The sequence below is a fragment of the Narcine bancroftii genome, chromosome 14 (genome assembly GCF_036971445.1).
Source record: "Narcine bancroftii isolate sNarBan1 chromosome 14, sNarBan1.hap1, whole genome shotgun sequence".
Taxonomy (NCBI): domain Eukaryota; kingdom Metazoa; phylum Chordata; class Chondrichthyes; order Torpediniformes; family Narcinidae; genus Narcine; species Narcine bancroftii.
In genome coordinates this window covers 24,065,382-24,088,277 of record NC_091482.1, presented here as the reverse complement: position 1 = coordinate 24,088,277, position 22,896 = coordinate 24,065,382, and the positions used below count along the sequence as shown (strand labels likewise).

General features: G+C 39.8%; 1 protein-coding gene across 1 annotated transcript in view; it reads right to left on the bottom strand.

Moving 5' to 3' along the window:
• Positions 1 to 22,896, bottom strand: part of nipsnap2 (nipsnap homolog 2) — a 56,319-nt gene that overhangs the window by 22,376 nt on the left and 11,047 nt on the right. Inside the window, exons 2-4 of the mRNA XM_069911397.1 lie at positions 11,578 to 11,717; positions 11,451 to 11,496; positions 384 to 478 (exon numbers count right to left, since the gene is read on the bottom strand). Coding sequence (XP_069767498.1) covers positions 384 to 478; positions 11,451 to 11,496; positions 11,578 to 11,717 — 281 coding nt within the window. The remainder of the gene's footprint in view (positions 1 to 383; positions 479 to 11,450; positions 11,497 to 11,577; positions 11,718 to 22,896) is intronic.

Sequence of the window (22,896 nt, the reverse complement as noted above, 5' to 3'; positions counted from 1 at the left end):
CCACTATATACACTGATGTAATCAGCCACAAAATTAATTTCATAATCATTATTCAAAGGAAGTCAAACACAGATTTGTGGAGCAACATAAAACACATTTTGGCAGAAGGATTTGAAGACTGGGGTTATTCTCCTGCAATGAGTAACACTTCAGAATTAATACATCATAAAGAAAATAAAGGGTTCAAAATCAAAACTATAAATCAAGTTTATGTGAGTAAAACAAAAGCTATTGCCACATTTAATCAGTTGTAACAATCAGAAAATAAAGAATCATTTTTAAATATTCATAACAAATGTGATTTGCCATAATAAAACACACCAAAAAATTGATTTGCTAACATCTACTAATATTTGCTGTGATTCAGCTTAGAACAATATTACCAGCTTGATCCTGTTCTCCATACCACGTGTTCCACGTCCCCACAAGCTCACAAGGGTAGTTGTCATCTTTGTGAATCTTTGGTAGCACTTCCATGCTGCAAAGAATAAAGAGGTGTCCAGTCACTCTGTAATTTTCTCATATTTTTGTACTTTATTCCAATGGGTGATAAACATTGTCACCAAAAAACAGATGCATGCCGGTATTTCCAATACCCCAGGATTGGATTCCATCAGCATGCTGCAGTAGTGTTTTCTCTTTCTCTCTCTCTGTGTCTGTGTGTTCATCAGTCCCTCTGCCTTCACTTTCTTCAAATGATTTATTTCAACAACAAGCTTTTGAGCTTTTGACAAGTTAAAATTGGACTCCTAAAAGTGGATTATTGGCTTAGGGATTAAGTTGCTGATCTGTGCATCAGAATTTTATTTAACTGGTGCTTTTGGCAAGATAACCAAAATTGTTCTGTCAGGTTTCTTCAAAGTTCAAATTTATTGTCAGAGTACAAATTCTGCGGGCCAGGCAGAATTTATACTTATCGGTAACTGTACACAAATAGAAAGATATTAAAGATTCCTTTATTGTTATGTAATAGTACAGAACATGTAACATTACACAAATTGCCTGCTGTAAGGCAGACAAAGCATCACTATTAGTATTGCCCTGTGCTCCTTAAAGTGAAAGAGAAACAAAAGAGAGTCTCAACTACACATCTGGAGAAGTGTGCCAAGGTTTCTGCTGTCAGACTGAACTTCTGCAAACTCTTGAGGAAGTACAAGTTTATTTATCATCCAATTGTAACAGTACAACCCAACCAAACACAAATGCCGATCCACAGTGCAAATACAAATCCTAAATGAGTGGTGGACTAGCCTCTCCAAACGAACCCAGCTTAGCATCGACATTGGCGACTTCAGGGATATTTAATGAGACACTAAAGGCTGTGTACGGCCCCTCACCCCAAGTCCAAAGTCCTCTGCGCAGCTCAGACGGCAAAGTCCTCCTCAGCGACAAGATCTCCATCCTCAATCGATGGTCTGAACACTTCCAATCTCTTTTCAGTGCCAACCGCTCAGTCCAAGAATCAGCCCTGCTCCAGCTCCCTCAACAACCCTTGAGTCTAGAGCTGGATGAGGTCCTTACCCGGGAAGAGACATATAAGGCAATTAAACAACTGAAAAGTGGCAAAGCAGCAGGTATGGATGGAATCCCCCCCAGAGGTCTGGAAGGCTGGCGGCAAAGCTCTGCATACCAAACTGCATGAGTTTTTCATACTCTGCTGGGACCAAGGAAAGCTGCCTCAGGACCTTCATGATGCCATCATCATCACCCTGTACAAAAACAAAGGCGAGAAATCAGACTGCTCAAACTACAGGGGAATCACGCTGCTCTCCATTGCAGGCAAAATCTTCGCTAGGATTCTCCTTAATAGACTAATACCTAGTGTAGCCGAAAATGTCCTCCCAGAATCACAGTGTGGCTTTCGCACAGAGGAACTACTGACATGGTCTTTGCCCTCAGACAGCTCCAAGAAAAGTGCAGAGAACAAAAGAAAGGACTCTACATCACCTTTGTTGACCTCACCAAAGCCTTTGACACCGTGAGCAGGAAAGGGCTTTGGCAAATACTAGAGCGCCTCGGATGCCCCCCCTAGTTCCTCAACATGGTTATCCAAGTGCACGAAAAAAAATATAGCTATAACACATATACAAACACTACATAAACACAAAACTGAAAGACATGTTTTATGTACGTATATTAAAAATAAATATTATTAATAAATAGTTGAGCCACAGGGAGTTGTTTTAGCAGTTCAGCAATCTTACTGCCTGCGGTAAGATGTTCCTCAACCTCTTGGTTCTGGCCCAAATACTTTTGTATCTCTTTCCCGACAGGAGTAAATGGAAGATGCTGTGTGCAGGGCGGTAGGGGTCCTCACAGATTTTGCAAGCTCTCTTGAAACAACCATCTGGTAAATAACAACAAGGGCGGGGGAAAGAAGAAACCTCAGTGAACTTCTCTGTTGCTCTTTGGTCCTGTGGACTGACCTCTGATCCGAGGCTTTACGGAAACCAAACACACCGTAATGCAACCAACCAAGGCACTCTCGATTGAGCTCCTGTAGAAAGTTGACAGAATGGTGGCTGGTAGCCTTGCCCACCTCAGCCTTTTGAGGAAGTGCTGCCTCTGTTGAGTCTTCCTGACAAGTGAAGAAAATGTGCCCAGGATATGGACTCTGAGGAACTTGATTCTCTCCATTACCGAGCTGTTAACGTATAGTAGATGGTGGTCATATCTGGTCCTCCTAAACTTCACAATCAACTCCTTTATCTTGCCCACGTTGAGATTTAGGTTGTTATTCTTGCACCATTTCCCGAGTTTTTCCACCTCTTCTCTGTAGTGTGGCTCATTGTTGTTGCTGATGAGGCTAACTACTGTTGTGTCATCTGATGGAGCTGGAGCAGGTGTTGCAGTCGTGGGTCAGCAGCAGGAACAGAAGTGGACTGAGCACACATCTCCGAGGTGTGCCAGTGCTCAGCGTGACGGTGCTTGAAGTTCTGCTACCAACCCAGATAGACTGCGGTCTTTCTGATAGGAGATTCAGAATCCAGTCACAGAGAGAGGCATCAAGTCTGAGCAAGGACAGCCTCTGTGGTAGGATTGTACCAATTGCTGAACTGAAATCAATGAATAGCAGCCTGACGTATGAGGCCCTGTTCTCAGGTGGGCCAAGATGGAGTGGAGGGACAAGACGATAGCATTGTCAGTGGAACAGTTCCATCTATAGGCAAATTGAAATGGGTCCAGTGTCTCTGGGAGGTGCGCTTTCATTTACCAACAACACATGTTCAAAGCTTTTCACTGGAGGTCAGTGCCAGACAGTAGGTCATTGAGACCTATTACTGTTGCCTTTTTTTGATATCAGGATGATGGTAGCTGCCTTAAAACCCACGAGGCTGATGAACTGCTGCACTGATGTGTTGAAGATCTACCCAAGGACTTCTGTCAGTTGGTCTGCACAGTCCTTCAGTACCCAAGTAGGAATGTTATATGGTGCTATTGACTTGTGTGAATTCACCCTGGAGAGATTTTACTTACTTCCGCCATGTTAAGGGCCTGCTCTTTAGGGAAAGAGGGAAATTTCTTTCACATTAGCCTGCTCTTCTTGTCGAACTTGTAAGTAAAATATGTACAACCTGTCTGGAAGGAAATCGTTGTCATCGACACACAAGCTTGTTTTGCATCTGTTATTTTCATACTTGTCACGTGTACCTTGTGTCACCATTGTTGCACAGTTGCCTATGGGTCATCTGTGCATACCCAGACTTTGTCTTTTAGATTGCACAAGTTCAGACCTGGTAGATCTTCAGGCCAGCTTGTCTCCTGTCCTGAAGGCTGCATCCTGAGCTCTGCGAAGTCCATGGACCTGTGTATCCAACCATAGTTTCTGGTTAGATCTGTTTGTGTAGCATTTAATCTCTGTGATGGTCTCGATTCACTTGCTAATGTTGCCTGTCACTGAGCTCGTAACTCATTAATGTTTACACGGATGTTGTAGGCGGTGCCTCCCTGAAACACCTCCAGTCTGTGGTCTCGAAGCAGTCTTGTGATGGTGCTACAGTGCCACCCCACCCCCCACATACACATCATCCTGATCTCCCTGCAAATTGACTTCCTCTGCTTTGCCAGGGGTCTGCATTGTCCTGTAGGTCAGGGTCCGAATATCCAAGGTGGAGAGAGGGGCAGCCTTGTATGCACCAAGGATGCTGGTGTACACTCCATCCATGGTGTTCTCTCCTCTGGTGGTGAAGTTGACATGCTGTTGAAACCGCTGTTATGAGTCCAGAACACCAAAACCCAGCAGCAATAGAAATTCACCAAGCCAAATGATTAGTTAAACAAAAGTTGCTTTTAATTTTCTTTAAACATAAAAAACAGGATCAAATGTTGAACTGTAATCAATAAAGAGCATCCTGATATATGCATCTTTGCTGTCCAGATGATCCATGTCACCACTCAGACTTGAGCTGATATGCTTCGACATCAACCCTTCAAAACACTTCATCACTGTGGATGTGAGTGCCATGGTCGGTAGTCATTTAGGCAGTTACCACACTCTTAATGGGTACTGGTATGATTGAGCCCTGTTTGAAACATGTGGATACCATGCCCTGTCAGAGTGCGATGTTGAAGATATATGTGGATACACTTAGGTAGTTGGTTAGCACAGGTTTTCAAAACTTGGCTGAATACTCCATCTGGACCAGATGATTTCCTTGGATTCAATCTCTAGTAGGCAGCCCGCACGACATCTCATGATACTGATGGTAGAGGATCACCAGGGGATGTGGAAGGTGCGCAGTGGTTCTTCCTTGTTCTGATGGTCAAATTGAGCAGAGAAGGCATTGAGCTCAATTGGGAGTGAAGCTTTGCTGTCTCCCATTATATTCTATTTGGTTTTAATTTTTAAATGTAGACATACAACATGTAACACACTATTTTGGCCCACAATTCCATGCTGCCAAATTTACACCCCATTATCCTACATCCCCGGTACGTTTTTGAATGGTGGGAGGAAACTGGAGCCCCTGGAGGAAACCCATGCAGACACGGGGAGAATGTACAAACTCCTCACAGACAGCGTGGGACTCAAACCCCAGTTTGGTCCTAATCTCTGGCGCTATAAAAGTTGCACTAACTGCTATGCCAACCGTGCCGCCTTTTGTAGCAGGTTATATCATTTAGGTCCTGCTACAGCTGTCCGGTATCCATTTTTGTCTGGAATCTCCACTTTGCCTGGGGTGTGGCTTTCTGTCGGTCGTTCCTGGTCCTCATGTAGTGTACTGGATCTCTGGACTTAAATGCTCGAGTTCCGGCTCTCAGCAGGTTCTATATTTAATTGCTCAGCCATGGCTTCTGGTTGAGTAAAACCCTGAACAATTTGGTGGGGAAACACTCGTCCAAGGCAGTTTTGATAAAGTATGTTAAGGCTGAGATGTAATCAGTCAGATCTTTAGCTGAGTTCTTGAACACCCCCCAGTCCACTGACTCAAGGCAGTCCTGTGTCTATTCCTCAGTTTCCCCCAACTATCTTCTGGCTGACCTGATCTCTGGAGCCTCTCATTTTAGGCTCTGTCTGTATGCAGGCAGAAGGAGCACTGCCAGGTGATCTAACTTGCCAAAATGTAATCTCAGGAAAGAACAATAGGCCTTCCTTATCTTCATGGGGCAGTGATCAATTGTGCTTCTTTTTTTTTATTTTTTATTTAAATTTTTTTATTTTTCACACCATAAATCACAATAGCCATGATATACACTTTTTGATGTGTGATTCTCATTGTAAAAGGAGAAATTATTATTTATGTTCAATTTTTAAAGTGCTTAATATTTATAGTACGAAAAAGGTAATATACAAAGTTGTTCCTTTATTGTTTAAAAATACATTGCATTAATAAGTCCCAATATGAGACTGTAGACTTCAGCTGATGTGTTGAATCACATACAATAACACCCAGAATCACTATTTGACAATGAGTTTATTGTCATATACACTGTACACATGCACCAAAATTCTTACTTGCTGTAGTCAAACAGGTATTTCACACAAAAAAACTTAAAATACCATACATTAAAGTGATAGATAAATTCAATACACAGAAGTACTGGAGAAACTCAGTGGTCATGCAGTGTTTAGGTGCCTGCCGGCTTTTTTCTCACATTTTGACAAGAGGCTCAGGCCTGAAACATTAGTTATTTATCTTTGCTGCATAATGAACGTTGTGTGACCTGCTGAAGTATAATCATGGTGTTTGCAGACTTTTTTTGTTCAAAGATAATATTCAGTTAGCATAGTTCAATAAAATAAGAGAGGCACTTTATAGGCCTTTTAGTAATCTTGGAGTAGTTTATGATTAGTGCATTAATGGAATGTTCATGAGCCTGAGAGCCATTGGAAGGAAACTATTCTTGAACTTAGAGGTGTTGATCTTCAGTTTCTGTACCTTCATGGGAAAATATTGGGAAACAAGAGTTACAGTGTAATAATATGATGAACTATCACCTGCTGGGATCATTTCTGCCATGGTCTCTGCAGTTTTGTGGCTGGCTCCGATGGATACCTGAACAAGGGTCGCAGCTGATATTGGATGGGAGCCTACATGAAGGACCACGGGTGAGCTTCATCTGCAACTACACCTCAGAGCACCAGATGAGGCCGCACTAGAGCTCTTGAAAGAGCAGTTAATTAGCACGATAACTGTTGGAAAGATACCATTCTGAAGCTAAAAATGCTGGCTTTCCCATTCTACCCAAAGGTAACAGTGAGAAGTGGTAGTGAGCATGGTGGTGGGGTTCTTTATGATGTTGGCTGCCTTGTTGAGGCAGCATCTGACATTAATGTTTTCAATGAAAGAGACATGAAGGACTTGGCTGGGCTTGTTACTTTCTGCAGCCTTCTTTATTCCTGGGCATTTGAATGACCAAACCAGCATCGAATTCAACCTGTCAATATACTTTCCACAGCACACCTTTAGAAGTTTGATAGTGTATTCAATGATATGTCGTCTTCCCAGGCGTCTTAGAAAGTATAGGTGTTGGCGTGCTTTCTTCTTGGTTGCCTTGATGTGCTAGCTCCAGAAAAGGTCTTCTGAAATACGAGTTCCCAGTAACATGACAGATTAACCCTCTGTCCCATCAATGAGGTCCCTTGGCCTCTCTTTCTTAAATTCAATAGCAAGTTCTTTCTTCTCCAACCAGATTCTTGATCTCCATTCTCACTCATCATGTCCAGTGATGTGACCAACGAAGGTGGTGGTGTCAGTGAATATATAGATTGTGCTGGAGCTGAACATGGCTACAGAATCATGAGTATGTAGCCAATAAAGCAGGGGACCAAGCACACAGACTTGGGGTGCCTGTATTGATGATTAGCAAGGAGGAGTTTTTTTTCCCCCTATATATATAAAAATCCAGAAAGGTGCTAATAATAATGCAAAGGACAGTTTTAAATGATAAATATAACCTTCTAATACAAAGGTGAACTGAACTGCACATAAGAAGCAACCAACTAACCACATAAAATACTGAAAAAGCTAATAGTAGAGATCCTCAGTAGGTAAAGAGAAAACAGGTACGATTGTTCTTGAAAGGTTACAGACATCAACATAGTGGTGCAGTTAGCAGAGCCTCTGCTTCACAGCATCAGAAATTTGGTTTCAATCCTGGCTTCAGATGCTGTTGGGATAGAGTTTATATGCTCTACTTGTGACTGGCTGGGTTTCCTCTAGGTACTCCAGTTTTCTCCCAATTTCCAAAGACACATTTGGTAGGTTAATTGGCTACTATAAACTGTCCCTAGAATATAGGTGACTTGTAGAATCTGAGAAGAGATGGTGGGAATTTGATTAGAATAAAGTGGGATTAGTGTAAAATGGTCAGCACAGACACGATGGCCGAAGGGGTGGGGGGGTGTGGGTGGATGTGTGTGTAAAAAAAAAACACTATGAGATCTGCCTTTTCCTTAGATGTTCCCTGACTCACTAAGTATCTTTCTGTAGTGTACTATTTTTGAAACAAACAAGCACTCTTGTTCTTGGCAAATAATGTAATTGACAGAAATAAGGTCTCAGTTTGCTAAATGACAAATAATTCATTGTCATATTTAAACACAAACAAGGTGGAATTTATAATGGACTGTTTTTTTCTGAGTTTCATTGCCATGTCAATCAAAATGTCCAGCATGTAGTTGTTCGAATAAATGAAAATCCCAATCTTTTTGCTCATGAACTTTCAGCAAAAGTGTCTGGAATTAACAGAATGAAAGCCATACCACATCTGCCAATATATTTCACGTCCATTACCATTCCCTGTTGCTGGAATCCATAACAAATCCAGAAATTCCAAGGAATAATAGCACAGGTTATTAAATTTCATTGGATATGCTATCTCAGTTAACTGATTAGCTTCAGTCTCCAGTATAAGGTCCAATATTGCCCCTTCTCTTGAAGGCCCATTTATGTATTGCCATAGATGGGCCTACATGGGCCTGGGCACACTTAACACATTTCACTCCATCCAATCCCCTAACAATTTGGCATTCCCAATGTCGGGCAAGTTGAGATCATCTATAAGAGAGCCTTGCTATTTTAACAGACATCAACAACCTGTCTACATATTTGATTCTCTAGCTCCCGCTGACTGTTTGGTGGCCGAGAGGATACACTCATCAAGGTAACTATTCATTTGTGGTACCCCAGAACATTGAGCTCTCAGTCCTGGTTCTCCCTCAACTACATCTCTATGATGGCTACAATATCTCATTGTTCTGTACCCACCTATGCTCTATGCTCCTTGCATGAAAATAAATACAACAAAGTTTATCTGTCTTACCTTGACATTGTCCTTCATCATCCTCTTCTGCTTCTACACACTTCCTTTGTCCTTCTCACTATCCTTAAGCTTTTCAGCCCCACTCTCTCCATCTTGGATCCCAATCCCCTGCCATCTAATTTAAGCCTTCTGGGTAAATCTAGCAAATCTCCCAGCCAGAATATTGGCCCTCCTTCTGATTCAGGTGTAACTCATTCCTCTTATACAATTCACTTCTGTCCCAGAGGAGATGTTAATTATTTTGTAAACCTGAAATCCTCCCTCTGCACCAACTGCTCAGCCACATATTAATGCATTCTCTCCTCCTATTCCTTCTGTAAGTCTGCAAAAAAACAAGGCTACAATGTCAGGCAACAGATGTAGCGCATTATAATCCAGCCAAGCACAAGTACAACTGCATTACTTTTATCAGAATAAAATTACAATGATCTAAATACAGTAAAATGCCTGGTATCCAACACTTATGGGGATTATTGGATTCTAGTTAAGTGTATTTTCTGGTTGTTTGGGATTTACTCTTACAATGGCTAATACACCTGGATTAAGAAAAAGAGTTTAATAGACAAAAGTACTATACTGAATGTGCACTGAACAAACTTGACTTGCATGAATACATAAACATTCAAGCATTTTACTTTATTTTCAGTCACATTCTTTGAAAACATTTAACTGTCGCTGTATCTGCAGGTTCCTCCCCCTCCATGGGGCGGTGCGGCCCAAAAGATGAAGAGCATTATAGATAATTAACCCAACCTTCCACCCCCCCCCATCCCCCGATATATACAGATAAAGCCTCTAACCAGAGTGACTCTTACTAAGCAGGGATAAAAAGAAACTTTAAGAGAGTCACCCCAATGGCAAACAGCTTCAACCAACTCTTCATCTTGAGCGACATCATTTTACTCAAACATAATTCAAGCAGCTACTACAAGCAAAACACGACCAAGGCACTCCGTTAGCTGAATATTTGCTCCCATCCTGTGGATGATAGGCAAATAACGAGACAAATAATAGCCAGAGGACTAAAGGTATGATACTTAAATGCATGCAGCCTAAAAACAAGGTGGATGATCTTGTTGTACAGCTACAGGTTGGAGAGTATGATGTTGTGGCCTCTACTGAGTCATGGCTAAAGGATGGATGTCATTGGGAGCTGAACATCCAAGGATACATGGTGTATCACAAGGATAGGCAGGGAAGTAGAGGCATGGCTCTGCTTGTAAGCAATAATATTAAATTATCGGAAAGAAGGGATATAGGATCAGAAGAGGTAGATTGCTTATGGGTTGAGTTAATGAATGGCAAAAGTAAAAGGATACTAATGGTAGTTATATACAGGCCCTTAAACAGCAGCTAGGATGTTGATTACTAGAAACAACTGGAATAAATATCATTTTGGTATCATCTACAAATTTAAACAGGAGGTGGTTCTGAGAATATCGAATAGCTGCAGGCTGAAGATAGATTAGGAAAATGGGCAAAGAGGTGGCAGATAAATACAATGCTGGAAAGTGAAGAAACAAATGAGCCAACTATTATTTGAATGGGGGGGGGGAAATTCAAAATTCCGAGGTGCAAAGGGACTTGGGACTCCTCATGCAAGATACCCAAAAGGTTGACTCAGTGGTGAAGAAGGCAAATGCAATGCTGGCATTTATTTCTAGGGGATGTAATGTTGAGACTCTATAAAGCACTGGTGAGACCTCACTTGGAATACTGTGCAGATTTGGGTGCCGTATTTGAGAAAAGACATGTTGGTGTTGGAGAGAGTTCAGTGATGATTGACTAGAATGATACCAGGAATGAAAGGGTATTTGAGGAATGATTGTCTGCTCTTGGACTGTACTCATGGGAGTACAGGAGGATATGGGGAGACCTCATAGAGGCATTTTGAATGCTGAAAGGCCTGGACAGAGTAGATGTGGCAAGGATGGTTCCCATAGTAGGGGATTCTAGGACAAAAAGGCATAATTTAAGGATAAAAAGGCACTTCCACAGGCAGCTGTGAAAGTGAGGCCGATGGATGCATTTAAGGCAGAGTGACAGGCAATTGATTAGTCAGGACATCAAGAGTTATGGGGAAAAAGCTTGAGAGTGGAGCTGATTGGGTGGATGGTTTAGAATAGCGGAGCAGATTCGACGAGCCATTGGGCCTTCTTCTGCTCCTATATTTTGTGATCTTCACCCAAGGTTTATGTGCTGCTTCAGAGAACATTTATAATTTAAACTTAAGCATTTTTTACCTATTCTTGTATTCTTATTTATTTTAACTATTCATTTATTTTCCTTGATTTTTTTGATGGTTGCTTAAATTCCGGATACCAGATTTTACAGTACTACCCAAGAGATTGAATGGCTTTTACATGGTCTGGTTTTTTCTCATTCCAAAATTGCCATGAAGTTTTACCGGACTTTTTTTCTAAAGTGGATTTTTATAACTATTGGTGGTCATGAAAATCTCTCTCTTGAGCTAAAGTAATAATTTCTAAATTACTAAAAATGTTTTAGATGAAGTTATTCAGGAGAATTTTAAAAAGTGTCATGGAACTGTATGTGACATTCATGCCATTGTTTGAATGGAGTCAAACCTTTAAGGTGGAAGACCTGCAAAATGAGAAATAAAAGCACACCAGCTAATCATATTTCTTAAGCCAAAAAAAATTAACTCTCTTTGTTAATCTTACCAAAGTTTGCTGTAAGCCTCCAGGGATTCTGGTTTTACGCTGTGAACTGGAAAGAAAATGTTTAAAATTATGTTTGGAAATTCTTTGAAAATAATCCATTCTTCAGACTAAAATACTGAATACTTACACTGAATTTTATACAAACTGCTGGTTTCCTTTTTCGCTAGCAAGTTTGAATGAGCATCTTTGCGTGGATCCACTTTTCTGACAAACAGCGATTTAAACCAGCTATCCTCCCTGTTGTTGAATGAAGTCCCGGATAATGCCCTGCATAGAAATGCGAGTTATTTTGCAGATACATTGAGACGCATGATTTTTTTTTTCAACAGGATGAGGACATTGATGGCTGAACCAGTATTTATTTCCCAGTCCCATTTCCTCCTTGACGGCATACTTCAAATGAAAACGAAAGTTTAATCACTTTACTGTGGGTCAGAAGTTACACAGGTCAGACTACAGAAGGGCATTTCCAAAAAAATAGCAGAGATAATATTTCAGAAGCTGTGAAGTACTCTAGAACATTGAGAATTCACGACAGGCACCAGAATAAATTCAAACATTCTTGTGTGCAAGATAGGAAATAAAATTATAAGAAATCAAAAAGTGAAAAATAAAAAATTAAAAAAAAAAAAAAAAAAAAAAAATCAAAAAGTGGCAAGAGTGAAGGGCACTTCAATGAAGGCAGCAATATGCTCAAGGGAAAAATCTTTAGAGATGGAGTTGTAATAAGAAGTGATCAAAAATAAAAGAGAAGACCTCAGAGAGGGTGAAAATATTATTCAACAAAATAGTTCCAGTGATGAGGAAATTCACCCACAAGATCAGATTGGAGAAATTTCGATGAGTCTCTTTGGAGCAGAAGAGATTAAAAAAAATTCAACCAACATGGAGTTGCAAAACAACAAAAATCAAAGAAACATTACGGATATATACAATAAAATACCAAAACCGAATTTTGGCCCATAACATGGCCTTGGGGTAAGGACAACTATGTAGAAGATTATGAAACTATTCTATTGGGGCTAGTTTAAGAAAAGACGTTGTGACATTTGGCTGGACATGCCACCTTTGTCAAGTTGTGGGTAAACCCAATCAGGGTCCCCCAGTGGCTCCATTACAACACATTCCTGTTTTTTTTTTTACAAACCCTTTTCTCAAGTTATTGTGGATTGTGTTGCCCAAGACAAAAACTGGAAATCAAAATGGTTATATGGTTATAAAACCACTTAAAAATATTAAAGCTAAAACTGTGTCAAAGCTCTAATAAAATTTTTCACTTTAGTCCATTTGCCTAAAGAGCATAAAACAGACCAATCATTTCTGGACTGTTTCAGCAGATAGTTTATAAATCACGTCATCTGCATAGCATCCAGAATCTCAAGGGAAGGTTTCAATCGACCCTCAAAACCACATTGAGGACCCTATTGCTTTGAAAATTAGAAGGACTAGGATGAGGGTGTCCATTTGCTTTTGTTTGCAGTGAGGGAATCGGTACAAGAATCATTAGGCTTCAGCTCTCTTGAGCTCGTGTTTGGACACCAAGTTAGAGGACCTTTAGTATTGTTGAAGGATCAATGGATTAATGAAGATGTGCAGTTGAATTTGTTAGATTATGTTTCAAAGTTTAAAGATGAAGTGCCAGTTCATGAAGTAGACAAAGACGATGTGGTCAAACAATAATCATGGCTTTTATAAGCAGAAACTCATGGTACAATAATGAAAGACAATAGGTGCATATACAGTTATATCCAAGGGGAGTGTCCTTAACAGTAGAGATAATGCACAGCCAATGTTAGTACAGCAAGGCTCGCCAGAGGGGGGAGACAGGCAGCTTGGCAGACATTCACCACAGTCTCCCCCCGGCAGAAGAAGGGTTAAAATCAAAAGGACAGATGCTTGGGAAGACTGAAGCAAGCGATACATGGATACCATGTTTGGCCTTGACGAAACTGTAACAGCCAAAATACGCCAGTATCTAGCAAGCAATCGAAATATAATGAGATGTTTTATGAATATGTCAGCCTATCAGGTTGTTTACGAATTCTGGTGCTTCGTCTCAAAACAGGTGGCTCCTTTGCAACTTTGGGAACTGGTACAGGTCCTGGGTCTGTCGTGTGGGAAGGACTGACTTCTGGACCCGCTCCAGAATTGTCAGCGTGAGCCTCAGCATGGCCAACTGAAAACTTACTAGGGGTCACAGGCTGGGGGGGTAAGTCCAACCTCTCAGGCTCACTCTGAGTAGGGGTGCGAGGAAGGGGCGAACCAGGCGAGGCCAGATCTCTTAGGGGTACAGTGTCAGTACTCCTGTCTGGGAATTTAACATGAGCGTAGTTGGGGTTAGTATGCAGTAGCTGAACTGGTTGGACTAGGGGGTCTGTTTTACGCGCCAGAGCGTGGCTCTTCAGCAGCACGGTTCCAGGCTCAGATAAACAGGCTGGCCAGTCCATCACAGTTCCTGATTTCCTAGGAAAGGCAAACATACGTTCATGAGGTGTTTGATTTGTTGCAGTACACAATAAAGACCGAATAGAATGTAGTGCCTCAGGCAACATCTCCTGCCATCGGGTAACAGGGTAACCATGTGTTTTTAAAGCAAGATTAACAGTCTTCCAGACTGTAGCATTAGCCCTTTCAACCTGCCCATTGCCCTGTGGGTTGTAGCTCGTGGTACGGCTGTTGGCAATCCCCTTTCGTAGCAGGGCTCGCCACAGTTCAGCGCTCATGAATGCTGAGCCTTTATTGGTATGAATTTAATTGGGAAAATCAAAAATGCTGAAAATTCTGTCAAGTGACTTAATGACAGACGCTGACGAGATGTCAGGGCAGGGTATCGCAAAGGGAAACCTGGAATATTCGTCAATTACAGAAAGAAAATATACATTTTTGTTGTTGGAAGTTAACAACCCTTTAAAATCTAAGCTAATCTTCTCAAAAGGTCGGGTTGCCTTGGTGAGAGTGGCCTCTGGAGCTCTGAAGTATTGCGGTTTGCATTCTGCGCAAACAGGACAGCTTTTAGTCAATTTGCTGACTTCTTCTAGAGAGTAAGGAAGGTAGTTAGCCTTTATGTAGTGGAAGAATCTCGTGACTCCTAGGTGGCACAGTCTGCTATGGATCTCTTTTAACCCCTCCAGCTGAGCACCAGCAGCAGGTTGTGACAATGCGTCAGAGGGATCGTTTAACCTGCCCGGTCTGTACTGGATCTCATGATTACAAGTTCTTGATTTTACTTTTGTGTTTAGTACTGAACATGTAGGCTACAGATTTTTGATCAGTGACAAGAGTAAATCTTCAGCCGGCTAGAAAGTGTCTCCAGTAGCGAACAGTTTCAATAATAGCCTGGGCTTTTTTTTCAATGGCAGGATGTTTAAGTTCAGGTCCGCGTAACATGTGGGAGAAGAATGTCATAGGTCTGCCCTTTTGATTAAGTGTTCCTGCCAAGGCACAATCTGAGGCACTTGGAATGGGACCTCCTCGTCAATGGACGACAATGCAGCTTTGGCAATATCAGCTTTAATTCTCTCGAAAGCCTTCAAGGCCATTGGAGAGAGAGGAAAAGATTTAGTGTCAAACAGAGGGCGTGCCTTTGTGGCATAGTCCCGAACCCATTTGCAGTAGTAGGAAAATAATCCCATACACCTTTTAAGGGCTTTTGCTGAGTCTGGGGGTGGTAACTTTAAGGGCGGGGGGGGGGGCAATTCTTTCCGGGTCGGGACGGATTTTGCCCTTGCATACAATGTAGCCCAGAATAGGTAGCTCTGTCGCGTTGAACACACATTTCCCCTCGTTAAATGTAAGGTTGAGTTCTTTAGCAGTTGTTAAAAATTTCTTTTAAGTTGTTGTTGTGCTCAGCCTGTTTTCCCACAGATAGTGACATTATCCAGATAGGGAAACGTACCCTGTAACACATACGTCCTAACAATCTTTTCCATTTCCCTCTGAAACACGGACACACCATTAGTGACCCCAAAAGGTACCCTTTTAAACTGGTATAACTCCCCCCTCCCCACCAGCCTCAAAAGCCGTAAAATGCCTTCGGGGTTCCAGCACTCCTGGATGTTTCCTTTTCAGTTTCTAACATTTCACTGAACCGCATGACACTTCTCAGTATTTTGGCCAGAGTGATTGCCCGGTCGTAGGTTAAGGGCTCAGTCTCCAGCAGCCTCTGTCGGATGTAACTGGAGTCAATCCTGTTGACAAAACCATCAAGCTTCAAGGCACTGCGGTGTTGTTGCACATTGACAGCCCTGACATCACATTCGTTTGCCAGTGAGTCGAGGGCCAGTGCATAGCAGCATCACTTTCCCCAGGTTTCTGGCGTCTAGTCAGCAACTGGTGTCGAGCAAACACCACATTCCGTGGCACTGCATAGTAGGCAGTCAGACGTTCCCGGGCTATAGCCAGAGTGGTAGCTCCTTGCATTACGGCAAAAGGGACCTCACCCAGCAGAGAGTTCAGGTGGCCCCACTGTATCGCCTCATCGACCACGATGTTTCGAGCCATGTAGTAATCAAAACAAGCAATCCAGTGGTTGAAAATTTCTCTGGCCCTGGGGGCAGACTGGTCGATTATCAGCCGCTCTGGCTTGAGGGCTGCATCCATTTCTGCTAATAAAATTGAAGTGCCAGTTGATGAAGTAGACAAAGACGATGTGGTCAAACCATAATCATGGCTTTTATTAGCAGAAACTCATGGTACAATAATGAAAGACAATAGTTGCATATACAGTTAAATTCAAGGGGAGTGTCCTTAACAGTAGAGATAATGCACAGCCAATGTTAGTACAGCAAGGCTCGCCAGAGGGGAGACAGGCAGCTTGGCAGACATTCACCACAAGAGAGAAATTGTTTGACAAACTTTCAAAAAAAAAATGCTACTGTGACTCATCTTGGTTATGTTGTTGGTAAAGGCAAGTTGACACCTGTTCAGGGAAAAGTTCAGACAATTTCTAAGTTTCCCACTCCCATGAGTAAGAAGGCTGTTAGGTGGTTTTTTGGGAATGGTAGAGTATTATAAAAAGTTCTGTGAAAATTTTGCTGACATCACCCTTCTTTTAACTAACCTTCTGAAGAAGGGTGAAAAGTTTGTTTGGACAGAACTTTGTCAGGAAGCATTTGATAAACTGAAAGCCATTTTATGTAACCAGCCTGTGCTTAAGTCACCTGACTTTGAGAAGCCATTTCCTTTAGCAGTAGATGCTATTGATGTAGCTGTGGGAGCAGGGTTATTACAAAAGAATGGCCGTGATGATATTGACCATCCAGTGGCTCACTGATCCAAGAAATTCAAATGAATATCAAAATAATGATTCTACCATAGAGAAAGAATTATTGTTCCTTGTACTGGCATTGCAGCATTTCAATGCTTACATCCGCACAGTTCAGGGACCACTTGTTGTGGATACTGACCATAATCCCTCAAAGTTCTTGAGGGATTATTTAATTTGTACAGGTGGCTTAAAAATGAAAAAATGAAAAACAAAAATAGACTATTGTTAAGCTGGAATCTAATTCTGCAGGAATATGATTTAATGATAACTCATATTAAAGGCAAAAATAATGTAAGTGCTGATTGCCTTTCAAGATGTTAAGTTTGCAATGCTTTAAGCAAATTAAAACTTATTATTTGTATTCATTGCTAAAAAACGTGATATTTGTTTGCCTTATATCATATAACAATCGTGAATTAATTATTTTAAACAGTGTATGAGTTCAAATTTTTCTTTGTTGCGGGAGGTATTACGAGCTCCCTTTTCATTTAGTGTGAATATCACTTCAAGGGTTAGAACCAGCTCCACAGCTGTGGAGAGACTGGGTGGCAACACCTTGTACAGCCTGGACCCAAATTTGCATCTTTGGAGAAAAGGATATTTATTGCTTTTTAATGAGACATGTGAGAGAGTCATGTGAGTGGAACACTGAAGGAAACAGCATTCATTATTGACCACCAGCCATCTCATGAAACACTAAGGTGGATGGATAATTCAATTGATTTCCCTCGTCAGAATTATTGAACCCACACTGTGGCCAAAGGATAGGTCGCTTGGATTGACCTGTACCTGGTCTTTGGAGCAGGAGAATTGCTGTATCAGACTGTGACCAAAGTCATTTCTACTGGCTCAAACCTGTGTTTTGGAAACATCGTGGAAGTCACCCATTTCGTTTTGCTTACACACTGAAAAGGGGAGTTGTGACAATCTTTTTATTTATAATTTTTTATTTTTCATACTGTGAACCATATCAACCAAAATATATACAAAAGTTTCTCATTAAATATACAAAGTGGCATTTTCTCCCTTTTCCCCCCACCTACCTTCCCTCCCCCCTTCCCACCCCCTCCAAAACCAATAAATATTCAACAATACAATAAAACCATTAAACAATGTCATCACACAATGAAAAATAAAAAAGAAACACGTGTCATCTACTTTTACACACTGGATCAAGTAGTTTTGTCTTCTTAACATTTTAGGGAGTGGAGGTCTGAGGCAAGCCCTCTCTGTAACGTTCCAAGTATGGTTCCCAAATTTGTTCAAATAATGTGACTTTATTTTTTAAATTATATGTTATTTTTTCCAATGGAATACATTTATTCATTTCCATGTACCATTGCTGTATTCTCAGGCTCTCTTCCATTTTCCAAGTTGACATTATACATTTTTTTGCTACTGCTAAGGCTATCATAATAAATCTTTTTTGTGCTTCATTCAATTTGAGGCCTAATTCCTTACTTCTTATATTACTTAGAAGAAAGATCTCTGGATTTTTTGGTGTTATTTTTTGTGATTTTATTTAATATCTGATTTAGATCTTCCCAAAACATTTTCACTTTCTCACATGCCCAAATTGCATGTACTGTTGTTCCCATTTCCTTCTTACAGCGAAAACATCAATCTGATAATGTGGATCCCATTTTTTTTAAACTTTTGGGGTGTGATATATAACCTGTGTAACCAATTATACTGTATCATGCGTAATCTTGTGTTTATTATATTCTTCATAGTTCCAGAACACAACTTTTCCCATGTTTCATTTTTTATCTTTATGTTTAAATCCTTTTCCCACTTTTGTTTGGGTTTATAGCTTATTTCATAATTTTTCTTATCTTCCAGCTTAACGCACATGTTCTTTTTAAATCTTTTAATTATCATTGTGTCTGTAATCACATATTCAAAGCTGCTTCCATTTGGTAATCTCAGTCTGTTTCCCAGTATATCCTTTAAAAAAGCTTTCAGTTGAAGATATGCAAATATTGTACCATGAGTTATTCCATATTTGTACTTCAACTGTTCAAATATTAATAAATTATTTCCCAAAAAAACAATTTTCTATTCTTTTGACTCCTTTTCTCTCCCATTCTCTTAAGGAAAGGTTATCTATTGTAAAAGGGATTAGGAGATTTTGTGTCAATAGTAATTTTGGTATTTTTTTACTTTCTAAGTGGATCTTCTTCCATATAATGAGTAAATGATGCAGCACTGGTGAGCTTTTATATTGTACCAGCTTTTCATCCCACTTATAAAGTATATGTTCTGGTACCTTCTCCCCTATTTTATCTAGTTCTATCTTAGTCCAGTCTGGTTTTTCCCTTGTCTGGTGAAAATTTAATAAATACCTTAATTGTCCTGCTCTATAATAATTTTTAAAGTTTGGTAACTGCAAACCACCTTGGTTGTACCTCTCTGCTACTTTATCTAATGCTATCCTCTGTTTCCCCCCTTTCCACAAGAATTTTCTTATTATTCTCTTTAGTTCATTAAAGAATTTCTCTGTTAAGGGAATTGGTAACGATTGAAGTATTGTATCCTTGGGAAGACATTCATTTTAATGTAATTTACCCTCCCTATCAACGTTAGCAGTAATTTTTTCCAATGTTCTAAGTCTTCCTGCAATTTCTTTATTAGAGGCTGATAATTTAATTTGTACAGGTGGCTTAAGTTAATATCTAACCTAATACCTAGGTATTGTGTTTGCCATTTAAATGGTGATTCTTCTTAAATTCTGTATAATCCGCATTACTCACTGGCATCACTTCACTTTTATTTGCATTGATCTTGTACCCCGATACTTCTCCAGACTCCTTCAATTTCTTATGTTATTCTTTTATTGATATTTCTGGTTCTGTTAAGTATACTATGATGTCATCTGCAAATAAAGTGATTTTATACTCCTTTATTTTTTATCCCTTTTATTTTCTGTTCTTATCAGTTCTGCCAATGGTTCTATTGCTAAAGCGAACAGTGAGGGGGATAATGGACATCCCTGTCTAGGTGTCCTATTTAATTTAAATTGGTTTGATACATATTCATTTACTGTTACCTTCGCCAATGGTCCATTATATAATGCTTTAATCCAATCTGGTAGATTGAACATCTGTAATACTTTGAATAAATAATTCCATTCTACTCTGATGAAGGCTTTTTCTGCGTCTAAAGCAACAGCTATTGTTGGCTTCTTATTTCCTTGAACTGCATGAATTAGATTAATAAGTTTACAGACATTATCCGCTATTCGTCTTTTCTTAATAAATCCAGTTTGGTCTTGTTTTACTATTTTTGGTACACAATCACCCAATCTGTTTGCTAATAATTTTGCTATTATCTTATAATCTGAATTAAGTAGAGATATTGGCCTATATGATGCTGTTGTTGTGGATCCTTCTGTCTTTGGTATTACTGTAATTGCTGCTGTCTTACATGAATCTGGCAAGTTTTGTGGTTCTTCTATCTGGTTCATTACTTCCAGGAGAGGAGGAATTAATAACTCTTTAAATGTTTTATAGAATTCTATTGGAAATCCATCCTCTCCAGGCGTTTTATTGTTCGGCAGCTTTTTTAATATATCCTGTACTTCCTCTATTTCAAATGGTTTTATCAGTTTGTTTTGTTCCTCTTCTTGCAATTTCAGCAGTTCAATTTTAGCTAAAAACTCTTCTATTTTATCATCTTTCCCCTCATTCTCAGTTTGGTATAATTGTTCATAAAATTCCTTAAAGTTTTCATTAATCTCTATTGGGTTATATGTAATTTGTTTGTCCTTTTTCCTTGATGCCAATACAGTTCTTTTAGCTTGTTCTGTTTTAATTTGCCAGGTTAATATTTTGTGTTTTTTCTCCCAGTTCGTAATATTTTTGCTTTATTTTCATGATGTTCTTCTCCACCTTGTACGTTTGTAATGTTTCGTATTTTATTTTTTTGTCTGCCAATTCTCTCCTTTTCGCTATATCATCCCTTTTTACTAGTTCCTTTTTTCTGTACTTACTATCTCCCTTTCCAACTACTCTATTTCCCAATTGTAGTCCTTTTTCATCTTAGTTACACAACTTATTATCTGCCCTCTAATAAAGGCTTTAATTGCATCCCATAATATAAATTTGTCTTTCACTGATTCCATACTTATTTCAAAATATGTTTTAATTTGGTGTTCAATAAACTCTCTAAATTACTGCCTTTTAAGTAGCATGGAGTTTAACCTCCATCTATATGTTCTTGGTGGGATGTCCTCCAGTTCTATTGCTAATAACAGGGGTGAATGATCAGATAGTAATCTAGCTTTATATTCAGTTTTCCTAACTCTCCTTTGAATATGGGCCGACAACAAAAACATATCAATTCTTGAGTATGTTTTATGCCTACTTGAATAATATGAGTATTCCTTCTCTCTTGGGTGCTGCCTCCTCTACATCCATAAGTTTCATTTCCTGCATTGATTTAACCATAAATTTGGCCACTTAATTCTTTTTACTTGTCTTTTATCCAGTTTTATCCAACATTGGATCCAAATTAAGGTTAAAATCCCCTCCTATCAATATATTTTCTTGTGTATCTACAATCTTCAAAAAATATCTTGCATAAACTTTTTATTCTCCTCATTAGGTACATATATATTGAGCAAATTCCAAAATCCTGAATATATCTGACACTTTATCATTACATACCTCCCTGCTGGATCTATTATTTCCTCCTCTATTTTGATTGGTACATTTTTATTAATTAATACAACTACACCTCTAGCTTTTGAATTATATGATGCTGCCACTACGTGCCCTACCCAGTCTCTCTTTAATTTTTTATGTTCCACTTCAGTTAGATGCGTTTCCTGCACAAATGCTTTATCTATTTTTTTCTTTTTTCTGTAAATTTAATAGCCTCTTCCTTTTAATTTGGTTATGTATTCCATTAATATTTATAGTCATATAGTTCAACGTGGCCATCTCATATACTGCTTACACCTCATTTCTGCTTTCTCACCAACACCATCCCCCTTTTCCCCATTTTCATCTCTCAGTTTTCCCTTTTTAAACTCAATGTATGACAACACACTTAAAACATAAAATACTCCAACAACTCCAACATCCAATATTCCCTTAACCCCAAATATCCTCGCCCCTCTCTGAGTTGCCCCTTATCCCTTGCCGGGCAACCACAACTCCCGTTTCCATTTGGTTCTTACATATACATTGTTTTTACATCTTTATATATATTTTAATCGCCGTTCTTCATTATTATGACATCTCTCCTCCTGTCCTGCAAGCGTTCTGCAAATTCTTGTGCTTCCTCTGTATCCGAGAACAGTCTGTTTTGCTCCCAGGGATAAATATTTTAAGCACAGCTGGATGTCTTAACATAAATTTATAGCATTTTTTTTCCATAGGATCGATTTTGCTGTATTAAACTCCTTCCTCTTCTTTAAGAGTTCAAAACTTATGTCTGGGGAAAAAAAAATTTTTTGACCCTTATATTCCAATGGTTTATTGTCTTCTCTAATTTTATTCCTTGCCCACTCCAGTATATTTTCTCTTGTCGTATATCTCAAAAATTTTATTAAAAATGATCTTGGTTTTTGATGTGTCTGTGGTTTTGGAGCTAGTGGTCTGTGTGCCCTTTCTATTTCCATTTCTTCCTGCATTTCTGTCATTCCCAGGACCTTCAGGATCCCTAATCTTTGCATTTTATCTTCTATTCTTTTCATTTTTCTTTTTTAATTGCACTAAATTCTAATGATAACTATTCTTTTAATGCTCTCATTTGTTCTTGAAAAAAAGCTTTATCTATATTCTGTCCATCTGTTTTACCTTCTATTTCTCTGTGAAGATCTTGGTCTTCTTCTTCCTCTTCTTCTGTGCCTGTACCTGTGTTTGTGTCTTCTTCTCTTCTTTGTATCTGTATCTCTTCTGACTTTCCTGATGAGTTGCTTGTCTCACTTTGTTGGGCCTCTTCTTGCTTGGCCTCTTGCTATTGGTCCTCTTCTTCTGAGCTTCTCATCTGTTGAGCCTCCTGTTGCTGCTCTTCTTTCCTTTCACCCCGTCGACTTTCCTTCTCATCTGGTACTTCACTCTCTCTCCTGCCGCTTTCCTCTTCTTCCAGCTGAGAGCCCTGGTGTCGGGCATCCCTCAGCTGGTCGCGCTGTGGTTGCCCGCTCCTCGGCTGAGCCCCGCTCCCGTCGGTGTT